The sequence below is a fragment of the Scyliorhinus canicula genome, chromosome 18 (genome assembly GCF_902713615.1).
Source record: "Scyliorhinus canicula chromosome 18, sScyCan1.1, whole genome shotgun sequence".
Classification (NCBI taxonomy): Eukaryota; Metazoa; Chordata; class Chondrichthyes; order Carcharhiniformes; family Scyliorhinidae; genus Scyliorhinus; species Scyliorhinus canicula.
The window spans coordinates 117,663,280-117,689,719 of NC_052163.1; the positions used below are offsets into that span (position 1 = coordinate 117,663,280).

General features: G+C 47.5%; 1 protein-coding gene across 2 annotated transcripts in view; it reads right to left on the reverse strand.

The window, feature by feature from the left end:
* The window catches only part of LOC119953562 (insulin receptor-like), a 258,898-nt gene that overhangs the window by 22,302 nt on the left and 210,156 nt on the right, over positions 1-26,440 (reverse strand). The window contains exons 5-11 of one of the 2 annotated variants that reach the window (XM_038777953.1): positions 25,140-25,284; positions 22,520-22,734; positions 14,807-14,933; positions 12,558-12,802; positions 10,135-10,302; positions 6,979-7,180; positions 3,548-3,583 (exon numbers count right to left, since the gene is read on the reverse strand). In XM_038777953.1, coding sequence (XP_038633881.1) covers positions 3,548-3,583; positions 6,979-7,180; positions 10,135-10,302; positions 12,558-12,802; positions 14,807-14,933; positions 22,520-22,734; positions 25,140-25,284 — 1,138 coding nt within the window. The remainder of the gene's footprint in view (positions 1-3,547; positions 3,584-6,978; positions 7,181-10,134; positions 10,303-12,557; positions 12,803-14,806; positions 14,934-22,519; positions 22,735-25,139; positions 25,285-26,440) is intronic. The other variant, XM_038777954.1, reaches the window with a different exon arrangement.

Genomic DNA, 26,440 nt, shown 5'->3' on the forward strand with positions numbered 1-26,440 from the left:
CACAACCCTCTGGCACTGAGCTTTCCAGAACCAATTAACAGGAATTAATGCAGGAAATCACTCTTTCTATGACCACTGCCATGGTGTACAGCATGTCAGAGTGCACTCCTGTACACAAAATCTTAGTTTCCATTGTCACATTTTCTAATATATATTCCTGCCCTCCACCCCCAGAAATGATGGTGTTGTAGGGACTCAAGTTTACATTTCTCAGGCCTTCAGTGTGCACAGAAACTTCTCCGATTAAGTCTACCTTCCAAATCAGCTATAATATTTCACTGAAAAGTAATCATATTGTTTTTAAAAAGGTCAAAGTACTGTTTTTAAAAAGGGCAGGACGTGACTAAAATGGGAAACTGTACTATTTCTCTGCATCGTGGTCCAATCATTCTCTGGTCTCTAATCATGTTTCACCCGAGGCCTGTACTTAGGTTTGACTTTCAAATGTGCAATGCCACGGGAGATCGACTAGTCCCATCCGCCGCCTTCCTTTCAGTGACCTCCTTTGGAAAAGCTAGTTTCCCTGCACTAAGTGGGGTTCACCTTTCGGCACCTTCAACTCCAATCTCACGTCTTCGATCGGGAAGTGCCCCATGTTTTGTCTCGAATCTTCCTGCTGTTGAGAGACCGCCGTTTGTCTTTTGACGAAGCATCCGGCCCAGCTCTTGGCATCTGCCTTTTAAGATGGTGAGCAACATTCCCTCCCAAGGTGTGCCCGCGCACAGGTGTGGGGCGACTGGGAAGATACCCACGCAGGCCTCACGCCAGTCGTCCCGTGGCCCGTACAAAAATATGTCAACGTCACCACGCATTAAAACAACGGCAAAAAAAAGGGGAGGCCATCAATGGTGGGTAACTTGCTTTTTAAAATCCTCAGTTAACTTTCACTACTCTGTATGGCACACGAGTGTGGTCAAACCAAGCAGAACCGGGTCAGAGCTTGAATTGAATGGAGATATGGATCCTCTATACACCACTCTTCCCCCTTTACCCGTCTTTTCATTCATTCTTCCAGTTGAGCCTAAAATTAGGAGGAACAGGACCCAGTCAGTGTTGTTGGCTGCCGGATCTCCAGTTTAGTTCCTGAGACTATTTTGTCACATTTCAGATATCAAACTTAAAAAAGTATAAACAATTACCAGCTGCCATTTTGGCCTGTTTTCTTCTGACCTCAAGCCAGGAATCTACAAGCATCTTCCAATCTGTAAATTTACCTCACCCAAACAATTAAACTCCCACCAACTTCAGGTCTACTAACAGGGATTAAGACTATGCCTTGAAGGACCAGGCCACCTTAAACACACCTGAGCAACAGACTTACACATGGTTTAAAGTTCCTGACTGCGTGTACTAGCGACTTCCCATGAGGCTGTGATTGAACCAGGCCACCTGCAGTCAACGGCAACTCAATCACAGTCGAGGACAAACTGGGAGCCATCTGGCCATACAAAATCCCCTCTTCACTGGAAAAGGAATGCATGTCGTGACTGAGCATCAGAGTGGTGACTGCTGACAGCAGTGCGGACTATCTACAAGGTTCACTGCAGCAACTCACCAAGGCTCCTTCAACAGCACCATCCAAACCCACTGCCTCCACCATCTAGAAGGCTCAGGGGAACAGTACTTTACTCAGAGAGTAGTAGGGGTGTGGAACGCCCTTCCTGCAACAGTAGTAGACTCGCCAACTTTAAGGGCATTTAAGTGGTCACTGGATTGACATATGGATAAAAATGGAATAGTGTAGGTCAGATAGGCTTCAGATGGTTTCACAAGTCGGCGCAACATCGAGGGCCGAAGAGCCCGTACTGCGCTGTAATGTTCTATTACGACCTGCAAGCTCTCCTCCAAATTACATGCCAACTTGACTTGGAACTATAATTGCCATTCCTCCACTGTCGCTGGGCCAAAATCCTAGAACCACTTCCCGACAGTGCTGTGGGGGTGTAGCTACACCTCATAAATTGTAGCGATTCATTAAGCCGGCACACCACCACCTTCTCGAGGGCAATGATTGCTGGACTTGCCAGCCATGCTCACATCCCACGAACGAAGAAAGGAAAAAAAAAAACAGTGGGCCGGAGGGCTAACCCTACAATCTTACGGTCACATAAAGCCTCTCCTTGAAACCTAACGACAGTTTTAAATCACAAATAAGCACAAGGCTTATGAGAACGAGAGGTATCAATAATTGTCCAAGTGCGTCACTTCGCTCCGTCTTAGAAGACGCAATTCAGGAAACAAAATACCATAAAAATATTTACAAGGCTTAGCCAGCATTACTCACTCTAAGTTAGTCTCTCATTTACTACTCTCCCCTTGGCCAAAGGATTTTACAGCCACGTATGACACAAAGAAGCTAAGAAACAACGTACATATTCACGCTGGTGGGGGTTATTCAAGAGCACATAGTAGGCAAAAATCTGGATTTGGGAGAGGGAGAAAAATCAGCCCGGGCTCCAGTTTCTGACCAGTGAGTCCTGCAGGAAAGCATGCACAGGAGAGTTATTGGGCAAGGCTGTACTCCAGTTCCAAATTCTGCTTCAGTGGAGTGACCAGCATGCTGCCTTGCGCAAACTGCCCGGACTCATAGATAAGGAGCTGAACCCCAGAAAGTGGAATCAACTTCAGGCTTGCCAAGGAGTCGATTAATGGGCGTCCAGCTGTAACACCAATCTATCTTTATTTTTTTTTTACAAATTTAGAGTACCCAATTATTTTTTCCAATTAAGGGGCAATTTAGCGTGGTCAATCCGCCTAGCCTGCACATCTTTGGGTTGTGGGGGTGAAACCCACGCAGACACGGGGGAGAACGTGCAAACTCCACACGGACAGTGGCCCAGGGCAGGGATTCAAACCCAGGTCCTCAGCGCCATAGGCAGCAATGCTAACCACTGTGCCACCGTGCTGCCCACCAATCTATCTTTTTAAAGGTGCCGAGGAAGCTGCTACCTATTTGAGGACTTGCCACTTATAAAGAGTGGGACGCAGGGCAGCACGGTGGCACAGTGGGTTAGCCCTGCTGCCTCACGGCGCCGAGGTCCCAGGTTCAATCCCGGCTCTGGGTCACTGTCCGTGTGGAGTTTACACATTCTTCCCGTGTCTGGGTGGGTTTCTCCCCCACAACCCAAAGATGTGCAGGGTAGGTGGATTGGCCACGCTGAATTGCCCCTTAATTGGAGAAAATGAATTGGGTATTCTAAAAATTTAATTTTAAAAAAAGAATGAAGAGTGGGCGCTCTGACGTACATGAGGCTGGAGCCTAAAATTTATTTTCAAATGCAGTTAGTTGTGTAAATAACCATGGCAAAAAAAAACAATTCTCTGGTTATATTTATGTAGAACATTGATTATTCACAGAATGAAAAGCCAAAGCAGAATTAAAAGTTTTTGAAACAAAGGGCTGTCGGAACAATTTTAATTCAATTGTTTATTTTTTTTGATTCCCCTCCCCCCCCATTCTTTTAAAAATTATGAACAATTATAAACATGGCCACCTGCACACCACCCAGCGTAATTTCAAAAACACAGAAGTCAGACACTCCCTTACCTACTGTCTTTAGTATCACTCTCTTGAGGTGTAGGTCTGCAAAAGCAAAACATCCACTTTAAACGAGTTTTGTGTTTTTAAAAAAAAACCCCTTTGTGTCGGGGTTTGTCTCCTGGATGACTGAAGTCTTGGATTTGATTGCATTAATTCTTTTTCTTTTAAACTCAGTAATTCGGGGCAAGTGGAACTATTTGCGCTGGCGACAGTGATTTGTTATCGCCCCGGCATTCTCAGAACCTGGCATTTTCAGTGCTCGTTTCTCATGCGCAAAATAGCTCTGCCGCTTTCCTGCAGCAACACACGGGCCGATGTTTTGTAGGATGCTGCACCCGACCACAAATCAAACTTGCCCCAATCAAGGTCAGATGAACTGCGACGCAGAATAAAGGGGTATCCTTCCAAGAGGCAAGTTGAAGTAAACCCAATATATTCCTAGCTACCATCTCGTAAAGTGAATCTCTGAGTTACAAGGCCGCCAGCTTAAAATGGTAATAAACAAGTGTATATCGCGTCATGTTTGAAACTCCCGAACAAACTAACTTTTTAAAAATCAATGTCCAGAATTCAGGTTTCTCTGGTCCCCCCCGGCAGTACATTCCTCCCCCCCCCCCCCCCCCCCTCCCCTTGCGGGTTTCCCCATGGCGCGGTGTCGGGAACAGAGAATCTCATCGCCAATGAACGGCACGCAGCAAAGCGAATCCTGCCACATACATATTTTCAGCACATTTGCAGAGACTGATGTGTCCAGCAGCACAGCCAGGCAGGAGGCCCGTGCACAGACCATCTCTCGTGCTTCTGCAGTTCAACTTGCCCCTCGGGTTAGAACGAGGTTTGTGGAAAGGGTTAATCAAACTGTGGTGCTTAGCACTGCTGCCTCATGGCACCAAGGACCCGGGTTCGATCCCGGCTCTGGGTCACCGTCCGTGTGGAGTTTGCACATTCTCCCCGTGTCTGTCCAGGTTAGGTGAATTGGCCACGCTAAATTAATTTATTGCTTTTTAATTAAACCGTGGGGCATTCTCTTTATATTGTATGAATGTCAACTTTTAGCTAAGTGGAAGAAGAAAGAAAGTGTATGGCAGGCTTGATTTAGTTGGGATAGATTTGTGTTTTAATGTACAATGCCACAGTTAAGTCTAGACAGTGGGCTTAATTTGATTTTAAAAAATACCAGGCAGAGACATACTTTAGCAGAGCTGATGATATATTCAGCAACCAGTAACTAGCGTTCAACTGTCGACCAGAATTATATTGTGGGTTATTAACTCCTCCAGGGACTCCTCCTCTGTGATGATACTATTTGTAGGGGGCCTCTGCGTATCAATCTCATTAGTGACTGTTGTGCAGTTGAGGGTTAACTGTACCTAGTTGACCTGTGACCCTAGAAGGAAGCAAGGATTCCGAGCCTCCAAATTTCCTCTACACCTTGGAAGATTGCACACGGACCCCTAGGCGTAGTTTAGCTGAAAATCAGAAATCACAGCGAGGTGCAAGTTTGTGCTTATACAGGGGGGGGGGGGGGGGGGGGGAGGGGGGGCGGGGGGGAGGGGGGGGGGGGGGTGGAGTAAAGCTCTAGTCACTATTCCATCAGTGCAATCCTTGCTCCCCAATATCGGCGCGGACCAGTGGAACTTTCCAAGCCTGATGTGGGCATCCAGCGCCAGCATCAAGAGATGACGGACGATAGGAAATGGTGTTGAGGTACAGGTCAGTTGTGATCGAACACAACGGTGCGAATTGAGCTGAATGGCTCACTCCTGTCCCTCTACTGCCCATGCTCCGCCCATTTCACTTAACTATTTCATTCAGAAAAAGATCAACTTCAAAAAGGATAGTCTCCCCACTTTTCAATGGGTCAAACCAGCGACCCTTCTGGACAGAGGAAGAAGCACAGGGGTCAGGGGCTGGGCAGAAAACACACACACACACAGCTCAAAATATTTAATTGCATGACACGACAACTCAGCGATTCATTTCCACTGCAACCTCCTGAATTTTCACACACAAGTGTCACGACTCTGCCGATAGTTCACCAATTAATCCTTTAGATTTTGAATTTTGCTGCTGCTGGGGCGCCCCGTCACTTATATCTGTTTACACAGACATATCTGGATGCCAAAACATTGCCGCATAGTGCAATAGGGTGGTGATTGTTATGCAGATAAACATACAATGAAACAGCATGGGGACATTTGCCTTTATGCATTTACGATGCATTTTGAGAAGATGCTGACAGCCTCCTATTTGATGGTATTTGGTTACTATCGATGTGAACAGCAGCAACCCTAAATTTATTTTAACGCTGATTTTTCTGTGTCTTGACTGCATATTTGTTACATTGCCCGACAGCAGCTCAGGCTCGACCTGTGTTGTTTGCTCCCAGTCTGTCGACGGAAACTTTGAGTCCTCCCAAACCTTGCTTTTACTCTCTCTTGGTGATTTGGTTTCAGGTCAACCTGAATTTTGGGTGGTCATCTCTACGTAATGGGGAAAGCAAGTGAGCAAGTGAGTGGTACGAAGCTTGGCTGCTAGTTAATCCATCTGGCTATTCTGCAGATCAATTTTTAAAGTTAAAAAAAAAGTGTGCGCGCGCGTGTGCATGCAGCATTAACTATCTTGCATTTGGATGAACGCACACACACACAAACATTTGACAAAAGTATTGTGAATCTAAACTTTACTTATTCTGCTGCTAACTTTTTCCTGCCGTAACTGTGTCTGAGACACAGCACACAGGAACTTCTTTTTTAAAACTGCTGGCAAACGTGGCTTGTCAAAAACTCAGAATCGTTGCAGTATTCGATTACTGACACAAGAGGGAACACTAACACCAGGAAAAAGACCCAATTCAGATCTAAGTTTAGGGGGCGGCACGGTGGCACAGGGGTTAGCACTGCTTCCTCACGGCGCCGAGGACGCGGGTTCGATCCCGGCCCCAGGTCACTGCCCGTGAGGAGTTTGCACATGTGCAGGGTAGGTGGATTGGCCATGCTAAATTGCCCCTTAATTGGGGAAAAAAAAAAATTGGATACTTTAAATTTATAGAATTCTTTTAAAAAAAGATCCATGTTCAGAGCAGCAGTGCTGCAACCGTGACATCTCGAGTAAATCTCAAAGAAACGGAGACACCTGCAGAAACACCCCCGAACATCTGAGCGGTCTGTCAGTGCGCAAATCAGAGTGTCATGTCAAGGAATTGAAGGCTACAGGGCAGAAATTTGTCTTGGGCGGCAGCATCGAACAAGTGACATTGCTCGTGAAGCACATTGTATTCATTTTCACAAGACCACAAGAGAGCGGAGTACAGGGCATGGCTCCCAGGAAGCAGCTGTTGCAATACCATTGGCTACATGCTGCCAGTGACATTTTACACCTCGGGGAGTTTTGAGCTGATTTGAGTTGCAGAAAGCGGAGTCTCTGCCTGCACTTACCTGATCATAAAAACCTCGTTGTGCAGGTAGTTTTCAAACGTCTTCTGGAACGCAGCCTCCTCCGCATCTCGTTTAAGCTGCGACTCGGTTTTCGGGCAGGCGCAGCATTCACCGGGGATGTGACCGGCGTCCGTCTGATTGCGCTTCTGGTTGTCCTCAGGGTCAGTGTGCGTTGTAGACGCACGCGATGGCAATTTTAATCCTGGAATCAGAGAGTGGTAGAGTGGTTATAGCACAGAAGGAGGCAGTTCAGCCCATCGGCTCCGTACTAGCTCTCCGCGAGAGCAACCCGCCAATCCTGCTCCCCGACCATTTTCCCGCAGCCCTGAAAATTCTTTTCCTTCAAATGACTATCTAAATCTCTTCAGAAAGCTGCAAATTAATCTGTCTCCAATACACTCTCGGGTGGTGAATTCCAGATCCTACTCCCTGGGTAAAATAGTTTTCCTGCAAATCGACGTTGCTTATTTCCCCAATCGCCTGAAATCGGTGCCTTTTCGTTCTCGACCGTTCTGCCAACAGGACAATTTCTCTCTATCCTATTCTGTCCAGATCCCTCATGATTTTGAACACCTCTGTGAATTCTCCTCACTAGAGGGGGCCTGAAAGCAGAGGGATTAAGAGTCTTTCCCCTCCCTCTCAGTTCTGATGAAGTGCCAAACAAATTCAAAACATTAACTCTGTTCCTCTTGTGACAGATGCTGTCGGACCTGCTGAGCTTTTTCAGCATTGCCTGTTTGGTCAAGAGTCCTGTTGCTCCACATGGCCGACTTGTAAGGAGTGCAAAACCCACGGTGGCGCAGTGGTTAGCACTGGGACTACGGCGTTGAGGGTTTGAATCCCGGCCCTGGGTCACTGTCCGTGTGGAGTTTGCACATTCTCCCCATGTCTGCGTGGGTTTCGCCCCCACAACCCAAAGATGTGCAGGTTAGGTGGATTGGACATGCTAAATTGTCCCTTAATTGGAAAAAATAATAATTGGGTTCTCTAAATTTATTTTTAAAAAGGAGTGCAAATCCCACTGATGCACAATCAATGGACACGAAACGTAGGTGAAGTCCGGAACGAAAGGCTTTAATCAGCAAGAAGTGAGCCCGGCAGCAGACGTACAGAAATGGCCTTGCTGCCGGGAAACGCGGGTTCTTATACCCCACCTCATAGGCGGAGCTACCTTCCTCTTGGCCAATAAGAATACAGAGAACACGATACTTGGGCCAATGGGCAGCGAGCACTCTGCATCAATGGCAGCTCACACTCCCAGGTACCGTAATACCCCTAGTCATACTGCCACACCCACCTCCAAACCAGTGTTGAAGCACCGTACTATATTTTCCTTAGCAGTGCAGCGCAGCACATGAATGCGCCGTTTCTTTCAATCTCCCTTTATCCCCTGAATATTACGGGGCGGAGAAAGGGACAATCCAACTTCCGGCTGTGCTCCGGTAACTCACCCACGTGGTCATTTTCATTGTCGAGCTCATACAGCAGATTATCTCACCCCAGGGAACCACTGCAGAGCCCTGCCCGCCTGACATCGACACACACGTTGTCCCTGGATAGGGTTCAGGAGTGGCCAATGTTTTTGCTGCTCCCCCGACTCTTTGGGGCTCTAATGCCAAGAGCTGACTCTCCACAGGTGGCCTGGCTTCCTCACCACAGATCGGGGATTGAACCAGGCCCTTCTGCTCACTGCCAAGCCACTGAGGGAGTTCAGGAACCCCGCCCACCAACCCTGGATCAAATGGTAGCGCTCCCGCCTTGTAGCCCATCATTCACCGTCTGAATTTTGTGGGACCTGGCTGGACAAAAAAATCTGAAACTGCATTTGATTACAGATCAAATTCTCTGGTTGCAAAGTACTCTAGACCCTCAGGACGCGAAAGGCATTTTGTACCAAAGCGAACAAACAGCAGCTCTTCCCTGGAAGTAGCGACGGTGGCACTAATTGTTCACAGAGCCAAAAAGACACACTGGGTTAAAGAGTCTTCTTCAATGCTTTATGTTTCTATGAAGTGGCAAATATATGCAACACCTCCGAAGACAACAGAAGGGATTAGTCAATGGTATAAACTTCAGATGTAAACCCAGGTATAAACCTCAGGTGTAAATCCAGGTGTAAACCCAGGTGGGCTGAGATAGCTTTCGAAAAACTAATCTGCAGCCACTATCCAGGAAGAAATATGAAAGTGAAAGTGAGGCGTACAATAATTCAAAAAGCAATTAATACTGGGATCAGATGGAAGGCTGGTACATATATGGTAAGTGCCCGCCCATCACTAAAAACTCCCCCTTCTTATAGAAAGAGGAGCTTGGATTTATTGAACGCCTTTGAGGAAGTATCAATGTGCTCTCCAGCTAATGAAGCACTTCTCAAGAGTTGCCACTGTTGTAGCGTGAAAAATGCAGCTGCCAATTTGAGCACAGCAAGATCCCATAAACAGCACTGATATACATACGACATACAAATTAGGAGTAGGCCATGTGCCCCCTCAAGCCTGCTCCACCATTGATAAGATCATGGCTGATTTGACTGTGGTCTCTATTTTCCTGTATGCCCCTGATACCCCTGGACTCCCTCGTCAGTCTAGAATCTATCGAACCACATTATCCATTTTAGGTGTTGATTGAGGGATAACTATTGGCCAGGACACTGGGGAAAAATGTCCATGTTCTTCGTCGCAGGGCCATGAGGTCTCTCATGTCCACTATAGATGGAAGGCAGTGTCCGCATCAATGCTTAATCCGGAAAACCACCTCTGACAATGCAGCAAGCCTTCAGTACTGCACCGAATTGTCAGCCTTGTTCAGATCTCTGAGGTGGGGCTTTAATCCATGTCTTTCTGACCCAGATTTGAGGGTACCATCACGGAGACAAGGGCACAGACCTTGGTAAATATGGCAGGTCAACCAATGATTTATCATGTTTGAACGAGTAAAATTCAGCTTTTATTAGGTGGGGTTACGTTCATATTCCTGTGAAAATGAGATAGTTTGTATATCAGAGGCCGAAAAATGGGCAAGTGGGCGGTAACACGTTATATCTTTGGGCAGCAGGAGGCCAGCAGCAGCCAAGCCCAGGGGCAGATCTACTGGGGGTCCACTCTGATCGTCTCACCCGATGCCCATTCACAATTTACACGCCAAGTTGCCACTTACCCTTCTGGCAATAGTCAAACTCGTACAGCTCACTGCTCTCCGACTGCTGCTGCCAAAACACCAGATAGTGGGTGATATTCCCATTCCGGTCTGTCGGAGGCTTCCATTTCAGGATGATCTGGGAAGACGAGTTGGACACCGATATGGGGTCCAGTGGGACTGACGGAGCTGAAGAGAGAAAAGGGGCGATTCAGAATCTCTGCAATCCTTTTTCGGTTCTGCAGGTTGAGGAATATATGTAAAATGGGGGACAGGAAAGACCTTCACATCCACTCAGCCTGTCCCACAATTCCTCTGAGTTACCCATTAATGATGCAACGGTGCTAAGCAAGCCTCCTGATCCTGGAAATTCACTGGTTTGGCACCCGCAAAATCTAAGCGCAGAGGCCTCTTGAAATAAACGTGCAATTAAATACTCTTGAGATTGCAATATGTGAAAATCAGATGAGAACAGATTTATCTGGCTACATGCACTGAATGGCAGGGGTCTGTGGTGGGGATGAGTGGTACATGTAGTCTAAATGTTCTAATTTGTGTTCTCCTGATCCAAGTAATTGTGTTAATGAAATGGTGGCACAGTGGTTAGCACTGCTGCCTCACAGCGCCAGGGTCCTGGGTTTGATTCCGTCCTTGGGTGACTGTGGAGTTTGCACGTTCTCCCCGTGCCTGAATGTGTTTTCCTCCGGGTGCTCCCATAGTCCAAAGATGTGCAGGGTTAGGGTAGAGGGGTCAATTACTAGGGGGCATAGGTTTAAGGTGCGAGGGGCCAGGTTTAGAGGAGATGTACGAGGCAAGTGTTTTTACACAGAGGGTAGTGGGTGCCTGGAACTCGCTGCCAGAGGAGGTGGTGGAAGCAGGGACGATAGTGACATTTAAGGGGCATCTTGACAAATACATGAATAGGATGGGAATAGAGGGATATGGACCCAGGAAGTGTAGAAGGTTTTAATTTAGACGGGCAGCATGGTCGGCACGGGCTTGGAGGGCCGAAGTATACCTGTGCTGTACTTTCCTTTGTTCTTTGGACTGGCTGTGATCAATGCACTGGGGCTACAGGGATAGAATGGGGGAATGGGCCCAGGTAGAGTGCTCTCGGAGGCTTGGTGCAGACTCGATGGGCCGAATGGCCTCCTTCTGCATTGTAGGGATTCCAGATTCTGTGGATCACCAAAGGTCTGGACAAACCAAACAGAGGTTCATAGTTGGGACAGAACAGGGGGAGTTTTGCACTGAACTCGCGCAAATACATCCGGCACGAGGTGAGTGATGCCAGCCACTGGGAGGGGGAGGAAACTGCAGCCATTAAAAATAACCTATTTGACGGCACCCGCATCTTCATGGACTTGATCGGTAACACCTTCGTCCTTACTACAAGCGAGTTCGTTCTAATGTGAAAGGCCATAAATATTTTCCTTATTTTATTCAAATTTACACTGCTTTTACTGGGCTTCAATTTGCTATTCAGTGGCCCCTGATGAAAAACAGTGGTAGGGCAGCCAGACTGAGCTTTACCAGGACGTAGCAAGCAGAGATCACGTGTGCTGGGGAGTTGCTGTTATTTATGGGATTATAAACCAACAAGAAAGGGAGGCCAAAAAAATTATGTGTGAAGGTTCTGGTGCAACTGAGCCGAAAGTTACCAACGACGAGGGAAGACGGTTGCACATTGGCAACGTCACTGGATTAGTAATCCAAAGGTCAAGGTAATGCTCCAGGTTCAAATCATAGCGGCTGGCGGAATTTCAATGCAATTAATGCAATCTAGAATTGAAAGCTATTTTCGGTAAGACCTCCAATATTCTCCAATCTCAGTAAAACCCATCTGGTTCACTAATGTCTTTCAGGGAGGGAAATCTGCCGTCCTTACTCGGTCTGGCCTACGTGTGACTGCAGACCCACAACAGCGTGGCTGACTCTAAAACTGCCACTCTGACATGGTAGAGTAAGCCACTCAGTTCACGGGCAATTAGGGGTGGGCAACAAATATTGGTCTTGCCAGCAACAACCACGCCTCAAAGAATTTTAAAAGTACAAGACATAGATACCCTAAAAGAAGCACGATAACAGAATTAACAACACTTAAATAAGTTAATCAAAGCATCCACTTTTTAAAATAAAAACTCATCAATCTTGTACTGGCATTGCCAAAAGGTCAAGTCCAAAGTTAAAGTCCACGTGAACTGGGGTGAGAAGGCTGGCCATAATTAGGCATGCAAAGATAGCATTTTAGAGTCTTACGTTCTACTTATATAGTTTCCCATAACTTCAATCATACACACAGTTGGTCGGACATGGAACGTTCCTCGCCACACGTTTACATGTGGACACTGGAATTTATAATGGTGAAAGCTGATGACTTTTCCTTTGCAGGTGAATATCAGTGAAAGTTGTGGAAATTAGTTACACACAGATTTGAAACTTACTGCCTGCTATGGTGCGGATGTATATGATCTCACTTTTGGCTCCATGATTGTGCTGCTCATCACTTATCGTGAGCAACGTCTTGACAAAGATTGCATATTGTGTCCAAGGTTTAAGGCCGCGAAGCAGAGTCCCCGGGTTCAGGAGCTTCCCTTCTGACCGTCCAGGGGGTTCCACGTCTACCACCTTCCAGCTGTTCGATCCACAGGCGTCCTGCCCATCAAACTCGGTCACGTTCTGATAAGGGCTGTTGCAGGGAAACACAAGAAAAATAAAGACAGGCCCATTCTCCCAACTGATATGGGGTGATTCTCTGTATCACCCACTCTTGACGTACAACCTGAATGTCACCCTACGTTTAAAAACAAATTCTCAGGATGCGGATGTTATTGGTAAAGGTAGCATTTACTTCCCAATTCCTGTTGCCCTGCCAGTTTCTTTAACCACTGCAGTCTACAATGCCATTAGTGAGGGAGTGCCAAGATTTTGGCCCACTGACAGTGAAGGAACGACAATAATTCCGGTAGCACAGTGGTTAGCACTGTTGTTTCACAGCGCCAGGGACCAAGGTTCGATTCCTGGCTTGGGTCACTATCTGTGTGGAGTCTTCGCATTCTCCCTGTATCTCTGTGGGTTTCCACCAGGTGCTCCGGTTTCCTCCCACAAGTCACGAGAGACGTGATTGTTAGGTGAATTGGACATTCTGAATTCTCCCTCTGTGTACCCGAACAGGCGTCGGAGTGTGGCGACTAGGGGCTTTTCACAGTAACTTCATTGCAGTGTTGATGTAAGCCTACTTGTGACACTAATAAAGATTATTATTATTATTATTATTATTAAGTTCTAAGTCAGGTTGGTGTTGGGAGCTGGAGGGGAACTTGCAGGTAGTTGTGTTCCCATGTATCTGCTGCCCCTGTCTTTCCACATGGTGGAAGTTACATGTATTTTTAAATTGCTGTTGAAGAAGCCTTGGCAAGCTGCTGCAGTGCATCTTGTAGATAGGATACATAGGCAGCCACAGTGCACCCCGATATGGAGGGTTGGATCTTCAACGGGGCTGGTGGGCTCCTTTTTAGCGTGGAACTCATTTTTAGCCTGGAAGCAACTCCAAGGGACTGCCGAAGAAGAGAAGAAGGGGATGAAGTTTAAGAGGATGGCGGGGCAGTGGATTCATCAGGCTGCTTTGTTCCTGAGTGGTTTGAGCTTCTCGAGTGATGTCGAGCTGCATTTATCAAAGCAAGTGTGAGTCCCGATAGGCGTGTTGTTCGGCAATTTGGACATTCTGAATTCTCCCTCCGTGTACCCGAACAGGTGCCGGAATGTGGCGACTAGGGGCTTTTCACAGTAACTTCATTGCAGTGTTAATGTAAGCCTACTTGTGACAACAAAAGATTATTATTTTTTTAATGATGCATTTGGGGGAGGTCAAGCGAGGCAAAGGCTTATGCAATAAACGGGGCGATACTGAGAGGTGCAGACGAAGCCTGAGACCTGAAGGTAGCAGGCCGGCTTGAAAAGGTGATTACATTTGGCATATGGAATCCTTTCATTTATTAGCCAAGACACAGGATACAAGAGCAGGGAGGATGCTGCTACCATATCAAACATTAGTTAGGCCACAACTCAAGTACTGTGTGCAGGTCCGGGTCAGCTCATTACAGAAAGGATGTAATTGCATCAGAGAAGGTGCAGAGGAGATGTACCAGGGTGTTGCCAATACTGGAAAATTGCAGCAATGAGGAAAAATTGGACAGGCCTGGATTGTTCTCCATGGGACATAGGTCACTGAGGCGAGATCTGTTTCAGATGTACCAAACCGTGAGGTGCCTGGATAGAGTGGATGGGAAGGGTCTGCTTACTTTAGCAGAGAGGTCAGTGTCTGGGAGGGGCACAGATCTGAAGTGATTGGGAGAAAGATTAGAGGGGAGTTGAGGAAGAATGTCTTCACTCAGAGGATTGCGGGGCTCTGGAACTCTCTGCCTGAAAGGGTGGTGGACGCAGAAGCCTTCAACCCATTTTAAAGGTGTCTGGATGGGCAGCCCAAGTGCCGTGACCTGCAGGGCTGTGGGCCAAATGCTGGACAGAGGGATTGGGCTTGGGGGGGGGGGGATCGGAACGTAGGCCTAGAGTTGTGATTGCTTGCAATATGTTTCCCACGAGGCGATTTCCCTCTCCCTTAGCGCACATAAATCTACTTCTAACTTTAAGCAGGATAGTGTCCAAAATACGGACATCCCCAAAACATACTCACGCTTCCTTGAAGAATACCATGAAACCCAAGAGATCTCTGAAGTCCGGTGGCCAGTAGGGCTCCCATTTCAACATAATTTTATCAATCCCAGTTTTATTGGAAACAAACCTCAGGAGCCGGCTTTCACCTAAATAGGGACAGGGAGAGAAAACAACCGTGAATTTCCTTTCTCTCTTGCAATGGTCAACTTACACGGAGAACAACGCAGCTACCAACTCCTTGTCCAATCCCAATGTAGTGTGCCAGGCTTGCCCCAGTCGAGCAGCCTCAGATACCAAATGGTCACCTAGATAATGTCACCTAGATAATGGTCACATTCGGGCAGCACGGTAGCATTGTGGATAGCATAATTGCTTCACAGCTCCAGGGTCCCAGGTTCGATTCCGGCTTGGGTCACTGTCTGTGCGGAGTCTGCACATCCTCCCCGTGCGTGCGTGGATTTCCTCCGGCTGCTCCGGTTTCCTCCCACAGACCAAAGGTGTGCAGGTTAGGTGGATTGGCCATGATAAATTGCCCTTAGTGTCCAAAATTGCCCTTAGTGTTGGGTGGGGTTACTGGGTTATGGGGACAAGGTGGAGGTGTTGAACTTGGGTAGGGTGCTCTTCCCAGGAGCCGGTGCAGACGCGATGGGCCAAATGACCTCCTTCTGCACTGTAAATGCTATGATAATCTATGATAAGGAACTGGAGGATTCCAGAGGAACCCTAACTCAGCCAGCTGGGTTTCAGCAGAACACTGATACGAAGAAAATTATTTCTTAATAGTTTTCCTTTGATTTAAGAGGAAAAAAAGCAGAATAAAAATACAGGACGTAATCCCAGGGCCACTGATTACCGAGGGAGCATGCATGAGGTCAGAGGGGTAACTGTGCAAAGTCCCACGCCGGCAGTGTTTGCTGCAGGTCAGGAATCAGAAATAAAGGGTTTTAAGACAAGTGCTTGCTGCAAACGTGTGCGTCATGAAGCTCTCAAAACAACCCTTGCCCATCTGTATTAGTTACGCTTGTCGCAGGGGTAATCGTTTTTTTAAAAAAGCTGTCACAACCACGACTTCAAAAAAATTGTCTGACCACCTGACCAGCAAAAAATCTGGAGTAGCTTTTGAAACACCAGCCTCTTGTGATCAAACAGCAGTAATCTGAGCACAGGCGTCAGTCTTGGCACAGTTGGGCCCACTCTTTCGTCTCAAGAGTCAAAAGGTTCAAGTCCCACTCCAGAGACCCGAGCACACAACACCGGCCAACACGTCAGTGCAGCACTGAAAGAGGTGCTACATTATTGGGTGAGCCCTTCTTTTTTTTTTTGGATGAGGCTCATTTACTGAGGCTCTCTCAGGTGAGCATAAAAGATGCCCGGTGGGAAGAGGACCAGGAGACTTCACCCAGTATCCCGGCCAATATTTATCCGACAACCAAAGTCACAAACTGGTCATTTGTCAATGACCACCAGATGGTCATGCATCTCATTGGGATTTCTGCTGTGTCCAAACTGGCTGCCACATTTCCCAGCACTACAACAGTGAGTACATTTCAATTATGTAATGACTGATACAACCGTCCTATTTGTGACACTTTATATATATGTATTGCAAAAGCCAGTCAGTAACAGACTTGACTGTGGCATGTATGAGTTTTCAATGTGACTCAGGAACAGAGAGAGTCAGAGACTTCCATATATCTAATTTGTAAGTCTGTCTGACCCAGCAACAGTGAAGGAACGGGGGGGGGGGCAGGTTTGGAAGATGCTGTCGAAGGAGCCTTGCAGAGATGCTGCAATGCATCTTGTACCATGGTACACACCGCCGTCACTGTGCATCGGTGATGGAGGAAGGGAATGTTTAAGATGGTGGGTGGGGTGCCGATCCGGTGGGCTCCTTTGTTCCAGATGATGTTGAACCTCGAGTGTTGTTGGAGCTGAACCCGCCCAGGCAAATGAGGGCATTCCATCGCACCCCTGAACCTCTCCCTTGCAGACGGTGTAATGGTTTTGGGGGGAGTCAGGGAGTTACTCACTGCACAATTCACAGCCTCTGACCTGTTCTCGTAGCCACAGTCTAAACAGCAGCTCACTCTCCACGTAACACAATTTTGTATTTTGCCCTCATTTTGCAGACACAGCGATTCCAACAATCATGTGAATATAACCTTCTTCCCACCCCCAACATTATTCACATTTTTTTTTTAAAGAGAAGTTCAATTTTAGTCAGCATAACATAAATGTTGAGAATAACCATGTGTTCATAACAACATGCGGTCGGGAGCTTTGAGAGGTCCTGTGATTGTGAGAGACACGCGTTCTTTATGTTCCTGCAAGATGATTTATCACACTTACACTCCTCCACCGATTGAAGTAAAAACAGATCCCCAACACATTCTCAGTGTTCTCACACCAGATTTGCACCGTCAACACATCAAGGTGGATCAGACACAGCTGCCTTGAGCTCACACTTGCAATTTTCACATTCTGGCTACAGATTCTTCCCAGTTGTTACGGCAATTTTGAAATCCTATTGCTGGCTTGATCCAGGCTAACCAAGAGCTCAGCGCACCAAACTAAATGGCAACCCAGATGCACGCTTCCACAGGGAGCCATTGTTTAAAATTTATCATCCCAAGCCTTTGTCCTCGGGGAATAAAACAAGGTTGGCTGAGGTGGTCCAAATCTATTTCTGTTGCCTCAATATTGTAATTCTACATTAAATCATAACTTCAACTCAGGCTTGCTGTTCAAAGTTACAATGTCACATCATGTCCGTATACATTACATGTATACATGTGGGGCTGGTTTAGCACAGTGGGCTAAACAGCTGGCTTGTAATGCAGAACAATGCCAGCAGCGCTGGTTAAATTCCCGTACCGGCCTCCCCGAACAGGCGCCGGAATGTGGCGACGAGGGGCTTTTCACAGTAACTTCATTGTAGCCGACTTGTGACAATAAGCTATTATTGTATTATTATTATTAATTCTGCACTCGAGGCCACCGTCCAGGGTGAATTTCAATGTTCCTTCCTCGTGTGTTGAACTGCACTCTGACGTCAAGGTATTATAAACAATCACAGACATGGTCTGGGAAATTAACAGAAAATCGATTCTGTAGAAGACACTTTACCATCAGCATTTACTGGTGCACAGTTCTAATGTTGGATTCCAGCCAACCTCACTATTCTATGTTCCCCCACGGTAGCACTGTGGATAGCACAATTGCTTCACAGCTCCAGGGTCCCAGGTTCGATTCCGGCTTGGGTCACTGCCTGTGCAGAGTCTGCACATCCTCCCCGTGTGTGCGTCGGTTTCCTCCGGGTGCTCCGGTTTCCACCCACAGTCCAAAGATGTGCAGGTTAGGTGGATTGGCCATAGTAAATTGCCCTTAGTGTCCAAAATTTCCCTCAGTGTTGGGTGGGGGTTACTGGGTTATGGGGATAGGGTGGAGGTGTTGACCTTGGGTCGGGTGCTCTTTCCAAGAGCCGGTGCAGACTCGATGGGCCGAATGGCCTCCTTCTGCACTGTAAATTCTATGTACTATGTACACCTTCCAAGTGCAGAATTATGCCAACACAAAGAAGTGAAGGTGAGGTGGATTGGCCACGCTAAATTGCCCCTTAGTTGGGGAAAAAAAAACAATTGGGTACGTTAAATTTAGATTTAAAAAAAATAAAGTCAGTGTGACATATTCGTACAAATAAAGAGTCTTCAAGTGAATTCTCGGAGTCTGGTGCGGTTTGTGCGATGGGTCTGTTGGAAACCCTCAAGGAGAAGAGGGGGCAACAAGGCGCGATTTTCCCCCTCTCCAAGTCACAGGATGTTTGAAGCAGAGGGTAACACCCTGACTCTTTTCCTTGGAAAAGAGAAGGTTGAGTGGAAATCCGATGGAAGTAGTCAAAATCATGGGGGGTCTGCAGAGAGAGAAATTGTCCCCTTTAGTGGAAGAATCGAGAACAAGAGGCACAGATTTAAGGTGATTTGCAAAAGTACCAGTATTTCCCGTACCAGCCTCCCCGGACAGGCGCCAGAATGTGGCGACTAGGGGCTTTTCACAGTAACTTCATTGAAGCCTACTCGTGACAATAAGCGATTTTCATTTCTTTTTACTTTCAAAAGACGCAGTAGCGACATGAGGAGAAACATTTCCACACACGTGTGATTAAGATCTAGAATGCACTACCTTGGGCGGCACGGAGGCACAGTAGTTAGCACTGCTGCCTCACAGCGCTGAGGACCCAGGTTCGATCCTGGCCCCGGTCACTGTCCACGAGGAGTGTGCACATTCTCCCCGTGTCCGCGTGGGTTTCACCCCCACAACTCAAAGATGCACAGGTTAGGTGGATTGGCTTTGCCACGGTGGCCCTCGCCACGGCGGCACTCCCATCCCCACCCAAAAAACACTCCAGCAGCCTGGTGGTGATAGCCACCCTCCCAGTCCTGGAACCAACTACGACAGCAATTTGGCCTGACCGAAATGTCGGACAAAGTTCCCATCTGCAACAACCATAGGTTCACACCAGCGCTGACTGGCGCCACCTTTAAAAAGTGGGGACAGGACGGAGGGTCACTGACAGTCAGGGACCTAGACACGGACGGCAAGGTCGCAACACTGGACAAACTGACAGAGAAATTCCAGCTAGCCAGGGGGAACGAGCTAAGGCACCTGCAACTCAAAACTTCCTACAAAAGGAGACAAGGATGTATCCACAACCGTCACGACAGACATTACTGGAGGAGTTACTGGACGCAAGCATCCTAGATAAAGGGAACTGTAGCGACATGTATGACCGACTGGTAGAAAGGGCCGACACCGTACTGGACGCAACAAGAATGAAATGGGAGGATGCCCTGGGGATGGAGATAGGGTGGAGACTTTAGAGCGAAGCACTGCACAGGGTCAACTCCTCCTCCACGTGCGCAAGGCTCAGCCTGATGCAACTAAAAGTGGTACATAGAGCCCACTTAACAAGAACTCGTATGAGTAGGTTCTTCCCGGAGGTGGAGGACAGATGTGAACGATGCCAAGGAGGCCCGGCCAACCACGCCCACATGTTCTGGTCTTGCCCCAGACTTGCGGGGTATTGGACAGTCTTCTTCGAGGCAATGTCCAAAGTGGTGGGGGTGAGGGTGGAGCCATGCTCGAAAGTGACGGTCTTCGGGGTTTCAGACCAGCCAGATCTATTCCTGGGGAGGAGGGCGGACGCCCTTGCCTTTGCCACCCTGATCTCCCGCTGTAAAATCCTGTTCGGCTGGCGGTCAGTAGCACCACCCAAAGCTGCAGACTGGCTGTCCGACCTCTCAGAATCTCTCCGAATGGAGAAAATCAAATTCGCCATCCAGGGGTCAGACGACAGCTTCCACAGAATGTGGGAGCCATTCACGCAATTATTCCGGGACCTGTTTGTAGCCAACGAACAAGCAGAAGTATAGCCAGGTAGCCAAGAATCAAGGGAAAGTAGCCGAGATGTGAGAGGGAGGGATAGACCGGGAGGGGGATAGCAGCTAAACCAATACAGGAGCAAGGGAATGACAGCCGGGAGGAGAGCATGGGAAACGATAACAAACTTGGCATTTACAGTAGCAGAGAACAAGGAAAATCCGGGCGAAAGACGGGACAAACGGCTGAAGCGGAGGTGATCGCGAGACGACAACGGCAGCGAAAACCGTCCGGGAGAAGCAAATGACAACACCAATACCAGATCCATTCGCTCTTTGCCCTCTGTAACTGTTCTGTAATTGTTTCCCCAGCGCCCAGATGTATATGTACCCCCCCCCCAGTTTCCTCCCCCCCACAAATGGATGCCTACTTATGTGCTAAAAGCAATTTTGCCAATTGTACAGAGCTGCTGTTGTTGAGCATAATACATAATACCCTACCAGTTATTTTATTCTAACTATATTTTTGTTGTTGTTTGTTTTGTTTTTTGTGTGTGTTCCCTTCTCCTCTATGTATATATACATATGTGTATTCTATTTTGGTAATGGTAAATATACTCTGTTCAAAAACCCAATAAAAAACATTTATTAAAAAAAAAGGTTAGGTGGATTGGCCGCACTAAATTGCCCCTTAATTGGAACAACATAATTGGGTACTCTAAATTAAAAAAAAAAAAATCGAATGCACTGCCTGAGAGAGAGGCAGGGAGACAGTGAGAGAGGGGGAAAAAAAGTGACACAAGGCAAACTGCGCATTCAGAGAGCCAGCATAGACACGACAGGCTGAGTGGCCCCTTTCTGTGCTGTAACAATGCTGTGATTCTGTCGCACTGGGGTGACTTTTGCTGGATTCCTTGATTGTGAGACTCAACACTAAATGGACACTAAATTGTGTCACCCAGGCACGGCAGCAAGGGGAAAATTCAGGGTATCTTATGGACATTTGCATCAAATCCATCTTCCAAATGCTCAAAATAGTACCAGGTTTGACCAGGAACAATTAAACATAGTTTATATCCAAGGGGAGACAGAAAATGGTGATCCTGGCTGCAAACCCAGACGTCTGCAGGATTCTGACAGGCGCCCTGATGAGTTTTGTTTTTCTAAAAAGTAAACTTTAGGAATTACTACCGTCAGGCACTCGAAGTTAACTCATACGGCCAAAACCTGAAATTGAAAGAACATTTTAGAAAAAATAACCTCGGTGCCAAGTCACATACAGAAAGTGGCAGGCGATTACGAGGGAAGGAGCCAGTGGAGATTGGAAGAGAGGCAGCAAGCGCCAAGTAAAATACTTAAAGGGCACTCAGTCCACAAAAAAATGCACCTCAGCGAACTCGGAACAGAAAAGGATTTGAATCTGGGACTTTCCTGGTCTGTGAACCTCACAAGGAATTCTTCAGAGGGCAGATAAAACAGGAGGTCGTCTCATGATCCTCTGATTAAAAACTTTCCCCCCTCCCCATTTCTTTAGCCTAATTGATCTCAACGGCGAGCTATCCGGCTCCTCGGATTCTAGCCCAGCGAGCACACCCTTGCTTCTCTTTTTGAAACCACTGGCAACTGTGTTTTCAAGTTGCTTCCTTCCAACGCAGATCCATCCATACCCTCCGCGATGCCCACCCTCAGCAGCCAAGTCTGTTGGCGCCTGCTTTCCCTCAATTCTCTGACGCACCTTGGAACTTTTGCCACTCTGGAAAGCACTTATTGTCGGAGGTTGTTGCTTCTGCTACCACGACCCCAGTTTTTCTGCTAGCAAGTCTTTAAAGAAAGTAGGTTAGAAATCACTCAATTTAGGAATTGCCAATTTAGGTTAGAAAATTGCGAACGCACTCCAATATTTGTTTTTTAAATTGAGAATACTCAATTAATTTTGTCCAATTAAGGAACAATTTAGTGTGGCCTATTCACCCACCCTGCACATCTTTGGGTTGTGGGGGCGAAACCCACACAAATACGGGGAGAATGTGCAAACTCCACATGAACAGTGACCCAGAGCCGGGATCGAACCCGGGACCTCGGTGTCGTGAGGCAGCAGTGCTAACCACTGCGCCACCGTGCTGTCCCGCCTTGTAATTACCAAGAGGTATCTTTACATCTTAATTCTTCCATAGCAAACAAGTTTACACAGCCCAATACAGATTAACTAACACTGAAGGGTGAGCCGCAGTGTAAATATTACTAACATAATGTGATACTTGTACTCTTGTCAACCACAGAGCAACATTAAAACGCAACTACCCCTGAGCATGCCATTTGTGACTTGATCGTGTATTATGATGGTTTTAAAATCTTACAGGATGCCTGGTCTCCATTAGTTTTCTGAGCGATGTCCATTTTCTCCTGTCGCCCCTTGGTCCCTGTAGCCTCCTCCATCTTGTATATTTCCGACAAACACAGCTTGGGGTTGAAGTGAAAAAACATCTTGCCCTGGGAGATGGTCAGGTTGTGCTTCTTCCAGTCCCACAGTTGCTGCAAGTTCTGATTGTCCAACACGTAGAATGAGTAATTCCTGGATTTCAAATTAGAAGGAAAAGACATGTTGAAAACAAATTTGAATTCTCAATAAATCTAAAATCAGGGTAAATTCGAAATCTGAACGGATTTAAAGTTTGCAAAAATTCATTTAAAATCAGGAGAGACAAATTAAAGAGGGATGCAGCCTCCTCTGCAGTTTCGAGAACAATTTGTGTGCTGAATGCAGACACAAGGCACACAAACCAGGAACGCCACTTAGTTCGACCCTCATATTAAGATCATAAGAAATAGCAGCTGGAGGAGGTCACTCTACCCATCGAGTTTGTGCTGTCATTCATTGAGATCATTGTTGATCTGACGGTGGCCTTAACTCTGTTTTTCTGCGTGCCTCCCATTACCCTCGACGGCCTTGTTAATCAAAGCCTTGGTAATCAGAAATCCTCGAACTCACCCTTAATGACCCAACCTTCACCGTTCTCCCTGGAAGAGAATTTCACAGAACAAATGACTCAGAGAAGAAATAGTTTTGCATCTACGTTTTAAAGAAGAGACCCCTTATCTTTGAACCGTTCAAGATGGGCGGCACGGTGGCGCAGTGGTTAGCACTGCTGCCCCAAGGCGCTGAGGATCCGGGTTCGATCCCAGTCATGGGTCACGGTCCGTGTGGAGTTTCCCCCCTTGTCTGCGTAGGTCTCACCCCCACAACCCAAAAGATGTGCAGGGTAAGGCAGCACGGCGGCGCAGTGGTTAGCACTGCTGCCTCACAGCGCCACTGAGGACTCCGATTCGATCCCGGCTCTGGGTCACTGTCCGTGTGGAGTTTGCACATTCTCCCCGTGTCTGCGTGGGTTCTGTCCCCACAACCCCAAGATCTGCAGGTTAGGTGGATTGGCCACGCTAAATTGCCGCTTAATTGGAAAAAATTAATTGGGTTTTCTGAATTTATTTATTTTCTTTTAAATGTGCAAGGTAGGTGGATTGGCCATGCTAAATTGCCCCTTAATTGGAAAAAACTATTGCGTACTCTAAATTTAAACAAGTAAATTTAACAAATAAACTGTTGGGAGATACCCTTGCAAGGCGAAACATCCTCTCAGTATCTGCCCTATCAAGCCCCCTTAGAATCGTGTATCTGTTTCAACAAGATCACCTCTCGTTCTTCTAAACCCAATTGAGCATAGGTTCAACCTGCTCAACCTTTCCTCATAAGACAAGCCCCCTGGTACCAGGAATCGGCCTAGTGAACCTCCTGCGAACTGCTTCCAATGCAAGTATGTTCCCCCAGAAATAAGGAGAGCAAAACTACACAGCACTCAATTTCAGGCAGCCAGGTCTAGGGTTTAACGTATTTATGTCATCCAATATGGGAGGCTCAAACTAGCTGAATAATTCTCTAAATCAGGGCTGCGTTTGTATTGTATCCTCGAGGCTTGCCCTTGATAAAAATATAGGCAGTACAAGTGTAAACTATATTGTTGTCAAGAATCGTGTGAACATCTTTACACAGTAAGCGATTACGATAAAGACTTGTAGGGAAAAATAGCTGCCGTAAGAACATGAACCTGCGGCACTGTACAAAAGTGTGTGATATGCTAGAATGTATATGGAACTGTCGATTATAGGAGGGGGTGAACTGGGGACAAGGGTGAGACAGAAGGTTGGGGGGGGGTGGAGTGGAGGGTCTGATCAATTATTCATTTTAAGTTCAACGCTCACATCACATCGTATATGAGCAAACAGGCCTAAAAGGAGCCAAATTAACACCGAAGGCTTACCAACTTACAAACTGTGAAAGGTACAACTGGGATCCAGAGTTGGGGATCAACAAACCAAAAAAGAAAAAAGTGTGCAGTAACAGGAGAGAATGAGAGAAGAGACAAACAATTGTATGAGGGTTACATTTGTTTTTTTTTTAATTTAGATTACCCAATTATTTTTTCCAATTAGCGTGGCCAATCCACCTACTCTGCACATTTTTGGGTTGTGGGGGCGAAACCCACGCAGACACGGGGAGAATGTGCAAACTCCACACGGACAGTGACCCAGAGCCGGGATCGAACCTGGGACCTCAGCGCCGTGAGGCGGTTGTGCTAACCACTAGGCCACCGTGCTGCCACATTTGTATTTTTAAGGGGTAGGCATGCGGCGCAGTGGTTAGCACTGGGGCTGCGGCGCCGAGGGCCTGGCTTCGAATCCCGGCCCTGGGTCACTGTCCGTGTGGACTTTGCACATGCTCCCCGTGTCTGCGTGGGTTTCACCCCCACAACCCAAAGATGTGCAGGGTAGGTGGATTGGCCACGCTAAATTGCCCCTTAATTGGAAAAAACTAAAAAAAAAAATTTGGGTACTCTAAATTTTTTAAAAAACATTTTTTTTTCTTTTTTAAAAATTTATATTTTTAAAAACGTGTAGCCAAAAGGCATTGTTCCCACAACTTACCCAGGCTCCAGAGTTTCACCTTGAACCAATCTCAGGCTACGGAAGAAAGACAGCGACACCAAAGCATAGGAACTGCGGATCTTTAGATAGCCGGTGATCACCTCAATCAGACCCAGATTTGCTTCCAACTCCGCTGCAATGTTAGCTGAAAAGATAAGTACGGAAATTATAATTTTCTTCCACAGTGCTACCACCGCACAGACAAGGGCGACTGGCAATGGCAATGCTTATACAGCACCACTAAATCTGCAGGGCATCAAAGTAGAGTAAGATCTTCCGAAACGTCATTTCACCACAGCTGTGTAAATGGTTCCTCCTGGCATTAGGCATAATAGAGAGACAGAAAAGAGAGTGAAGAACGAGATGCACAGAGAGGGAGGACAGTGAGAGACACATAAAGAATAGTGAAAAGGAGTCTCTGGAGTGGGTGCAGGCAGGAGAGTGAGAGAATGGGGGAACAGGAGACACGGAGAAATTAGACACAATAAAGGGAGTGCAAAGAGAGGAGATGGGGAGAGAGACAGCGAGAGAGAGATAGAGGGAGAGAGAGGGGGAGTGAGAGAGGGGGAGCGAGAGAGGGGGAGCGAGAGAGGGGGTGAGAGAGAGGGGGTGAGAGAGAGGGGGTGAGAGAGAGGGGGTGAGAGAGAGGGGGTGAGAGAGAGGGGGTGAGAGAGATGGGGAGAGAGATGGGGAGAGAGATGGGGAGAGAGATGGGGAGAGAGACAGCGAGAGCGAGATAGAGGGAGAGAGAGGGGGAGCGAGAGAGGGGGTGAGAGAGAAGGGGTGAGAGAGAGGGGGTGAGAGAGGGGGTGAGAGAGGGGGAGAGAGAGGGGGGAGAGAGGGGGGAGAGAGACAGAGACTGGGAGAGGGAGAGAGAGAGAGGGAGATCAGGAGAGAGAGGTGGGGAGCGAGAGAGGGAGATCAGGAGAGAGAGGTGGGGAGAGAGAGAGATGGGAGAGAGATGGGACAGAGAGGAGAGAGATGGGGAGAGAGATGGGGAGAGAGAGATGGGGAGAGAGATGGGGAGAGAGATGGGGAGAGAGAGATGGGGAGAGAGAGAGAAGGAGAGATGGGAAGAGGGAGAGATGGGGAGAGAGAGATGGGGAGAGAGATGGGGAGAGAGATGGGGAGAGAGATGGGGAGAGAGCGAGAGCGAGATAGAGGGAGAGAGAGGGGGTGAGAGAGAAGGGGTGAGAGAGAAGGGGTGAGAGAGAGGGGTGAGAGAGAGGGGTGAGAGAGAGGGTGAGAGAGAGGGGTTGAGAGAGAGGGGTTGAGAGAGGGGTTGAGAGAGAGGGGTTGAG